The 10,313-nt window shown below is 33.1% G+C and overlaps 2 protein-coding genes across 2 annotated transcripts; one reads left to right on the top strand and one right to left on the bottom strand.

The window, feature by feature from the left end:
- The first annotated feature begins 439 nt into the window (after window positions 1-439).
- Window positions 440-1,783, top strand: LOC112515992 (pentatricopeptide repeat-containing protein At2g36730-like). The gene has a single exon (XM_025122990.1). It carries the CDS (start codon window positions 506-508, stop codon window positions 1,781-1,783), a length of 1,278 nt encoding a protein of 425 aa, XP_024978758.1. The 5' UTR covers window positions 440-505.
- A 724-nt stretch (window positions 1,784-2,507) lies between these two features.
- On the bottom strand, window positions 2,508-4,000 carry LOC112515866 (amino acid transporter AVT1I-like). The gene is made up of 2 exons (XM_025122819.1): window positions 3,470-4,000; window positions 2,508-3,189 (listed from the first exon to the last, which is right to left on the bottom strand). Exons 1-2 carry the CDS (start codon window positions 3,959-3,961, stop codon window positions 2,674-2,676), a joined length of 1,008 nt encoding a protein of 335 aa, XP_024978587.1. The 5' UTR covers window positions 3,962-4,000; the 3' UTR covers window positions 2,508-2,673.
- Window positions 4,001-10,313: the final 6,313 nt, after the last annotated feature.

Raw genomic sequence — 10,313 nt, 5'->3', positions numbered from 1 at the left:
ATATATATATATTTTTAATTTCCTAAAATAAAGTAAACTAATCTTGACCATTGATCAAGAAAATGGATGGATGAGATTGGTTTACACGATTTACACAAATGGGACAAGTTTTTATTTGAACGCTCCTCTCTCTCTCTCTCTATATATATATATAGGAGAGCGTTCAAATAAAAACCACTCAATTTTTAAAAACTATAAAAACCTCATTCAACATATCATAATCTTTTAATTTGTTATTTTTTTATAATTATAAGAAATTGATTAACCATTTTTATTATATAAAATATTAATCATAATATTATTTATCTTCGTTATTTTAATTTTAGTGTATACATGTTTTACCAACTTCCTGGGTGAATACAGCAATGACAAAGAACTTTGTTTCAAATCATGAAACTTCCACCTGCAACTCCAATTTGGTTTCGCACCACATAAACAACTCTTCTACTTCTATGAAAATTCTCCTGCAAATTCATGCCCTAATCTGGATTTCATTTCAACAAGTATGTCATGGAACAAAGTCATGAGGGCTTGCGCCATCAGAAAAGGAAACAATGGCGATTTAGAGAGAGAATCCATATTGATTTTTAAACGAATGCGTTGCTCAAGTATTCCACCCTTTGAGCTTTTTTACGCGTCTTTATTTAAAGCTTGTGCTTCGTTGTTGGCCCTTGAAGAAGGCCGACAAATCCAAGTTGACTGCTTGAAGCGTGGTTTGGATTCTGATGTCTATGTTTGCAACACCATGATTAATTTTTATGGATGTTGTAWGAAGATCATTGATGCACGCAAARTGTTCGATGAAATGTCGTACAGAAGTGTTGTTTCTTGGAACACCATCATTTCTTCTTTCTTTSGYGTATCGTGGCTTAATGAGTCSGTACAGCATTTTAGGGAGATGCGAGAGGTTGGGATTGAGCCTAATGGAACTACAATGGTGGTGATGCTTTCTGTCTGTGCTGAGCTCGGGAACTTGACGATGGGAAAATGTATTCATGCTCAAATAATTGAAAATGGATTCGAACTCAACTGTCAATTAGGAACAGCCATTGTTAACATGTATGCCAAGTGTGGTGCTTTGAATAGCGCAAGTTTAGTGTTCAACGAAATGCCTCTTTATAACGTGTGGACATGGAATGCGATGATTCTAGGATTAGCTCAACATGGTTTTGCAAGAAATGCCCTTTCACTTTTCAAGAAAATGAAAGCCACTTCAATCCAACCTAACTATGTGACATTTCTTGGTGTTATTTGTGCGTGTAGCCATGGAGGATTTGTGGAAGATGGGTATCGATTATTTGAGGAAATGAAGCATGTTTATGGGATTAAGCCTCAGTTAATCCACTATGGTGCAATGGTAGATGTTTTAGGACGAGCTAGTCGTCTCAAAGAAGCATATGATTTCATTTTAAACATGCCCATTAAGCCCAATGCGACGGTGTGGAGGACTTTGCTCAGTGCGTGCAATGTAAATGGTGGTAGTGATTTTGATGGGGTTGGGGAGAAGGTAAGAGAAAGATTACTTGAATTGGAGCCACGGTGGAGCGGGAATTTGGTAATGCTTGCGAATAGATATGCAGATGTAAACAAGTGGGAGGATGCAGCCGAGCTGAGGAAGAGTATGAGGGTTGGAGGGCTGAAAAAGATGGCCGGAGAGAGCTGTATTGAGGTAMAAGGGTCGACCGTCAGATTCTTATCTGGGTATGATTCTAAAGCTTCTTGTGTGAATATTTATATGTTACTAGATGGTTTAAGTTTGAACATGAAGATTAACAATCCATAATTTGCTCCATTGCTGTTCTTTCTGCCATTCTTTCATATATATTATATATATATATATATAGAGGGAGGTTCAGGAGAAACCCAAAAAAATGAAAAACGAAGGAACACCCTGGTAACCATTAATCTGAACGGTATGCACATGTGCATACAATTGAAATTGTTTCTTGCTTTTTAGGCAGTGCATACTAGACAAATTGCTTACAAATTACTTGTATGCACATGTACATATCGTCCAGATAAACAGTTACCAGGATGTTTCTTAGTTTTTCACTTTTTTGCGGTTTCCTTGAACCTGACCTTATATATATACATATGTAACTTGTGTTTATTCATAGTAATGCATCCTATTTACATTAAGACAACCATTCCATATCATTTTATGAAAGATCACCTTATTTAAAATAGTTGATAAGTTAGCTATTGGCTCATAAGCTAGCTGATAAAGTAGTCATGTTTGATAAAATTTTGATGGCAATGTAAAATGACCTCAAGGGACATGCTAAAAAATTAATTGGAAAGTTACAAGAGGGCATACTTGGAAAAAAGTAGAAAAAAGCCCCTGAAGCTTGTGGAAACGTTACTTGAAGTAGCTTTTCAATAAGCTAGCTTATTGCTACTTGAAGTAGATTTCCTTTAGAMCACAACATCAAGTCGATATTATGGTCAAGCATAGTATATGGCCTAAGTCAACACCAAAACTGCAATCCTGGCTGCAACATTGTGTCGGGGCATATAGAGCGCACGATTATTCGATAGACATGTATTTCCTTGAAAAATTGATATCCGTTACATATTGTTATAACTTAGGAACTTGACTTTTAGTGAATGTCAAAATGCGCATTCCCCCCAAAAGTTCCATCGGCTAACATGGCTCTGCAATCGATTTGCTCTTCATAGACGGCGTACTATACCTATGAACGATATGTAAGTACCCACAAGCGCAATCATTAGACCAACCAACACAATCAACCCAATAATCACCATCTCGAGGCCAATTCTCCTGTAAGCGCCTGAAATCTTCAAGTAACACAAGCATGGTATCGTGATCGAAACCGTAGCACTTAAGAGTGCTCCCACGAGCGACATCAAATCCCCAAAGAAGGGGAGAAACAGGGCTACGGCTACTGTGCTTATCATTAAGATCGTTCTAATTAGGAAACCGCACTTCCTCTTCTTGTAATAAGATTGTAACCATGATTCAACAGCGTTGACTAGTGGTGTTAGCATTAGTGCATATTTAGCTATCGGAGTAACCAGGGTCGTTGATATGGCCACTCTCGAGCTTATCTTGTTGGTAGGAAGGCTTAAGGTTATCTGTGACTCTACTTTTGAACCGAACATAAGGTAACCGATAACAGCCATTGATGAATAAGTAACTGTACAGACGGCAAAACAGATGATCAAGACCTGCAATGTATAAAAGAAATTTAGTGATAATGGAGATGAATGTTATTAGGGGGGGTTATGATTAAATGACCTTCTGTCAGGGTTCTTTTCAATCCATGACTTTCTGACAGATTTAAGAATGTCATTGCTTAACAGAAAGAAAGTTACTTTCATATACAAGAAGGCCTAAAAACCCGTCGGATGGTCATGGATTTAAAATGCCTTTGGCAAGACGTTATTTAGCTAAATAACCCTTCCGAAGGTCATTTAAAGGGGATAAAATCGTAACTCATGTATATACCTTTGAGAATTGACGTTGGTTTTTCATGGAAGTATATAGGGTAGGGAAATCCGGATGAGCACAGTAGCAGAATGCGTATAAGCTGATAGCTGACGGGATCCCTTTCCAGTTTACGAGTTTGCCCGTTTCCTTAAAACCGATACCATCAAATGCACCAGCCCATAAGATTGAGCCTAGGATGATCAGAGAGGCTAGAACCCCACTGGCTGATATATACGAAAGAAGGCTCATGTTGTTTAACCAACTCGTGGGAAGGATAAGGATTGCAATAAGGACTAGAAATCCAGTTCGTGCACCAATACGAGTACCGTAAATATCAAACTCCATTTCCGGAAATAAGTTGCTCAAGTTATCACTTCCGAGAATGAGGAAACCCGTTGCGACTAAATAGAGCTCGAGGTTCGTAGAGATGGATACTAGAATTCTGCCTATATTCCCAAATGCACGATCCCCTATGTCGGGATAACTTCGTATTGTTGGATCGGCATCCATACATCTTTGGATCAAAAGTCCTGTGTAGAAGGTTGAGGTTGCGATTGCGAAAAGCAGTATGAGGCTCAACCACCCTCCCGATGCCAATGCGTACGGAACTGTGAGGATTCCAACTCCTAAGAACCAACATGAAGACGAAAGTAGGTTTTAGTGCTGTAAATAATTAGTCAGCTTGTTTTAGCAAAGATAAATAATACGGCTAGGGATAGGGATAGGGATGTAGTGGAAATCTCATGTTTTAGTGGTTGGAATCGAATGCCAAACCCTTGGGGTGATGGAGGTTCAGTCAAGAAGAAATGAAAAGAACCAACCTGAGAGGGCATTGAGACAATTGAGACAAGTACTGAAGAAGGAAGCAGTGGGTGATGTGTATTCTTCCTTTCTTCCCAAATCTCCATTGCCAGCAAGTAGTGCTACTGCAAGAGAGTAATCTTCTTGCTTCTTCACCTCCATTTTATCACTCTTAAGAGGAGATGAGGGGTTGTTAGTGTTATACACACATATATATACACATACACATATACACACATATATATATATATATATACATACACACACATATATATATATATATATATATATATATATATATATATAGGGCTGTAAACGAACCGAACGTTCAGCGAACCGTTCAATGGGAAGTTCGTTTATGTTCGTTTATTTAATAAATGAACAAACATGATCAATTTTTTTTGTTCGTTAAGTTAAACGAACAAACATGAAAAAGCCTACGTTCGTGTTCATTCGGTTCGTTTACAGCCCTATATATATACATATACACACATACACACACACATATATATATATATATATATGGTTGTGTTCTAGGACCACTCGATAAATTATTTTTTTACACTTGAAACTTCACAGCAAAATACTGTGAATGTAAAAAAACGAACCTTCACAATAAAAACACTGTGAAGGTTACCTTCACAACGTTTTACTGTGAAGTTTCAAGTGCAAAAAAATGGTTTCATGGGTCTCACGTGATCCTCAGAGTCTCTCTCTCTCTCTCTCTCTATATATATATATATGGTTCTGTTCTGGAACCATTAGATCAATTACCTTTTGAACCACAATTTACTATTCTTACACAATCTTTGTCTATATATAGAGACACAAAGAGGGGGAGAGGTATTTAAACGAGAACAATAATAAAAAAAGAGAGAATGAATATGGATCATATAACTGATTACATAATGTTTTAAACTAAAAAGAATTCTAAAAAAGAAATAAATAAGGACACAAAAGTCATTTTCTTATTGATTTTTTCTGTCTTTTTATCCACTTAGAAATTACATAGACCAAAATTATAAAATCAATTTTGATTAGATAAAGGACATAAAAATCTATAAAAAAAACTAAGATGATTCTTATCTAACGATCATTAAAAAAAGAAGAGCATCAAACCGGAACTTTTTATAAAGTACGATGATCATTCTGTAATTTCAAAATTGTACAAGAAAAAACATAGAGGCTAAATTCTAAAAAAATTAAGTATTATTATAGAAATATATGTTGTGGATATTTGTGAGATTTTACCTAGAAATGGAAATAAATGCTTCTTTAAATCTTATAATATCTTTATGACGTGGATATTTGTTTATTTGATTTCAAAATTTCTAAGTATTTCTCGATGCCATTAACACTACAAATCAAAAGATTGCATTAATTACTAAGATTTTAAAATAAACCCAATCAAATCTTACACACACACACACACACACACATATATATATATATATATATATTATATGTGTGTGTGTGTGTGGATGGATATGGTATCTAATACCTAATTTACTAAAACTAATTAATAATAGATTTAATTATTTAAAAACCTAATAAATTATACAAAATTATAAACCAACGTTTATGTATTGTCTTACACGTCAAACACCAAATCCTAATTTTTTAAATTTTTTCCTTATATTATTTTCTTGAGTTGAGCTTTATGACTAAGTTCTTTTTAACATCTCTATTCACACATATTCACAAGTATGTATGACCATTCTTGGTCCAATTGATGGCCTGATTTTTATATAAAAACATCTCAAACTCTGACTGTCATTTAAATATGTTGAAATCAGTTTACGTATTTTCTAATCCGTTTCTCACTTCAAGCTCGGCTTTTTCACTTGAATCCTTATCTGGGTTTAGCCTCTGGAACTACTAGGGAGTGAATTGTCTTGTGATCGAGGTTACCTAGATGAGATATACTCCGCATTGTAACTATTAAACGGAATTTACATATTTTTAAGAGTAAACTCTGATTTTAGTCCTTGAGGTTTAAGGAGATCTATGAAATGGGGATTTGAACTTTGATAAATCTAAAAATCATCTGTGTTAAAATAAAATCTATCGATTGATTAAGTCAATTAAGCTGTTTTTCTTTATTTCTATAATTAATGATAAAACTATTCTTTTGTTGATTACTAATAACGTATCTTTGTGATGTTGCAATTTACATCTCAAAAATGCATAAATCCATCACAATCTAAAACGTGGTGGACAATAAGAGAAAGTGGGGATCACATGACATCATATTTCATATTTAATTGGAATTATCAAAAGGTCTTTGGTCTAGTAGTACGTGAATCATTAGCCTTTTAGGAGGTCAACAGTTCAAACCTCATTAAAGGTGAGGAAGGTGTGTGAGTTTATTCGTTCTATTTGCCATATATAAATATTATATACTTCAAAAAAAATATTTAATTGAAATTTTTATTTAAAAAATATTGTAATTTTCTACACAAACCCAAAGTAAAAAAAATATGAATTTACTAAAATAATTGACAATTTATTAAAGATTATATATATATATATATATATATAGACACAAAAAAAGGGAATATTAAATATTTTAAATGTTTATTATAATTAATAATTAACAAGACAAAATTAAAATTTATGTTTTCAACTAAAATTAAAAGTGTTTTATACCCGTGAATGTGTAGGTAAATATGTAAATGTTTGGATCAAGACTTGATTCTAACTGTCGATAAAATGGAGATCGAAGTAAATATAGAATATGCTCAGAAGTTTAACATGATTTAATGAGGTTTTGTCAAGTTCGGTGCCAAAAATTTCTTTTCTATACGGATCAAACCAAATTATGGTTAAATTCATTTCTGTAAATACTGGTATCTTGAAAAAGAAAAAAGCTAAATAACAGAAAGGAATAGTCAATGTACATTTTCTGATCATGAAAGCAGTAGTAGCTTGACCAGCTTCTTTGTGTTTTATTTAATAGCTGAACAGAAATTTCTAAAAGTTTTGCTCTTGGAAAAGAAACAAGACACGTTATTTCTTGAGGTTGTTATCGATGATGAGGAAATGAAGTCACTGTGTGTCAAGAAGTCAAATTTGGAGTTGGGATTAGCAGTGTTACAGTATAGAACAGATGCATGTTGTTATTCCAGTAATAAATTTAGGAATTTCAGTATATTTATAAGTACCCCTTATTTCGAACATCTATTTTTTTTTTCAATGTAATTTTGAATCTTATTGTTAATGGGATAAAAACCAGATATTTTATGTTTTATTTTGGTTAAGCATGAAACACATGTATATTAGTGTATAATATCGTTGACCCTTTAAAACAATGAAAGTAATATAAAAACTGATTATTTATATGTATCCTTTTATAATGACGACGACTTTGGTAATTTACTTTAAGTTTCAAAATATATACAGGGTTGGTTTTTAGTGAGAAAGGAAGTTATTGTGAGAAAAATAAGAATAAATTTTCATCCTTAAATCAATCTTAATTGAATGTCAATACTAATGAGATGCATCGAATTGCACCAGATCAATTCCTTTCTAAAATGCAATTCATGGGTGGGCATAAGATTGAAAGTGATTAAAGGTTCAGATTTCTTTTTACGCTTCTTACTGTAACTTCTCTTCTCGCACGATCCTTCACACTATGTGTGTGTGTGCGCATGTGCGTTTGTAGGGGGGGAAGGTTCATTTGAGAAGTAGTAAGTATTTGATAAGTAAATAAGTGATTCTAACCCTTCATCTGGTTAGCATTTGCAGCTTTGACTGTGAAGCATCAGATAATTTCTCGCATGGCTATACAAAAGATAGGTGGTTAGTTTCATAACTTTTATAAATAAGCGGCAAACTGTTTCATATGTGAACTTGTGTGATTCACATGTGAATTATATGTTCATTGTGAACCCATTAATTAGTTCACATGTGAACTATTTTAACTGGTTGTAAATAAGTTAATTATTTTATATTTGAATAAGTTAATTAGTTCATATGTGAAATCACAAGAGTTCATATGTGAATCAATTAAAATAATTCATATGTGAATTACAAGGGTTCACATATGAACCCGTTTGGCGGCCTATTTGTAGAAGTTACAAAACTACCCCTAATTTTTGCATAACCGCAAATTTTGATTTTCGATCTTGACGTATGAAATGCTATGATCGCTTCTTTACTTCTCAAAATAACCTATGACTATATATATGTATATATATATATATAGAGAGAGAGAGAGAGAGAGACTTGGGATCATGTGAGACCAACCAATTTTCATGAGACTAGCTTTTTACATTTAAAACTTCATAGTAAAACATTGTGAAAGTAAATATGTTTGAATTAATGTCTACTAAGTTACTAGAGGTGCATGTTAAAATTTAAAAAGTGAAATATATCTTAAAACTCGAAGTAAATTACCAATATCTCCTCAAAATAAATATCCATAATAAAAATGGCATATACATTTCTAAATATGTAATTATTACACATTTTAAATAACTGTAAAATGAATATTTGTTTTTCAAAGTGAACACTTATTTTATGACAAACTAAAACAGAAATGTGAACACTTAATTTATATTATTTGTCTTATTTAATTTGTTATTCTTATTTTATAAAGTAGGTAATAGCTTTCAAGTCTATTTTTTTTTTATATTAACGTAAAATTCGTTTATCACGTTTATAGATCTAATAACTGAGAAACAAGTATATCCGAATATGGTTGTTGCTACACACATTTATGCCATCATCGTAATATAAAATTTAAACAAATATAAAATCAATATCGTTTTCGTTTTGTATTCTACGTTTTACGCTCACGACCGCTACTAGTTGCCCTGGGTTGGCTCTCTCTCGTGAGAAACAACAATCTTGCTTCACGATGATGATTGTACTGTATCTTCTCAGCTTAGTTGGAGAAGATGGGTTTTTATCGTTTATATCCATTTAAGACCCAAGAACGAAGTTGAGTTCAAACACAAATGGGCTAAAACGAAATGTTAGCCGAACAAATATTTTTCAAATGAGAGTGAAAATCACATGATCATAACCAAAAGAGTGGTTCTCAATTAGTTTGAGCTTGAATTTTAAAGGTCAAAAGTGTCTGTATGTCCTGAGTTCGAATCTAAGAAGAAACAAAAATTCCTTTGTGGTCATGGAGGTTCAAATGTGATGACTCCAAGCTACCGTGAAACAGGTGATGGTCATGTGATTAGTCGGTTCGCATAGCGGGTTGGATATCCAGATTAATCAGAAAAAAAATCACATGACCATAACAGACAAATGTGATTGTTACATAAATCTGAAAAAATAAACAAGGGTTAATAAAAACGGCGTATTTTTTTGTTTTATTTGTTTCTCATACGTTTCTACTGATTTGTAGATACATGAAAAAAGAAACAGTAAACTTCTTTCATTTATAAGTGTAAATTTTTATTTGTTCGAAAATATTTCCAGATACCTAATCACTCAAAATATGAATGCCCGTTGGCTTTTATCGGTCCTAGTAACTTTAAGGATTTATTTGTTCAATTTCAAAAAGTTTAAGGATTTCTTTGTTTAAAAAATACTTTAGAGATTTAATCGCTCTAAATGTGATAGTTTATTGGATTATTTTCGGGGCAGAGATTAAGCTAGTGATGTTTTTGGCTACTGGACTTTCGCCATCTAGGGTGCAGTGCAGCATTCTACTGCTTCGCCTAGCAGCACGACGCTTGTATTGCAGGTCTCTTTGTTTGTGTTGTCCGGAAAGAGGAGGACTCAATGATTATTGGTTCATCGGAACCAGAAGTAAAAAATTTGGTGGAAAACAAGACATGAATTCTCTACAATGATACTGTAGACCAATGGAAGGGATGTACTAAGGGGGTTAACAAAAACAATGGGCTTTTTATGGATCAATTTGTGCGCTTGTCCAATAAAAGATGCAGCCCGGCCCAATAACAATTTTATTGCATTTTTGTAAAATACTTATTTTTTCTGTTTTGAAAAGTATAAGTAAATAGCTTTACTCATAACTTCAATAAAAGTATTACTTTATTGATATATATATATATATATATATATATATATATATATATAT

The sequence above is a fragment of the Cynara cardunculus genome, assembly GCF_001531365.2.
Source record: "Cynara cardunculus var. scolymus isolate 2C chromosome LG 7, CcrdV1, whole genome shotgun sequence".
NCBI lineage: Eukaryota > Viridiplantae > Streptophyta > Magnoliopsida > Asterales > Asteraceae > Cynara > Cynara cardunculus.
This window is presented reverse-complemented; position numbering and strand designations above follow the sequence as displayed.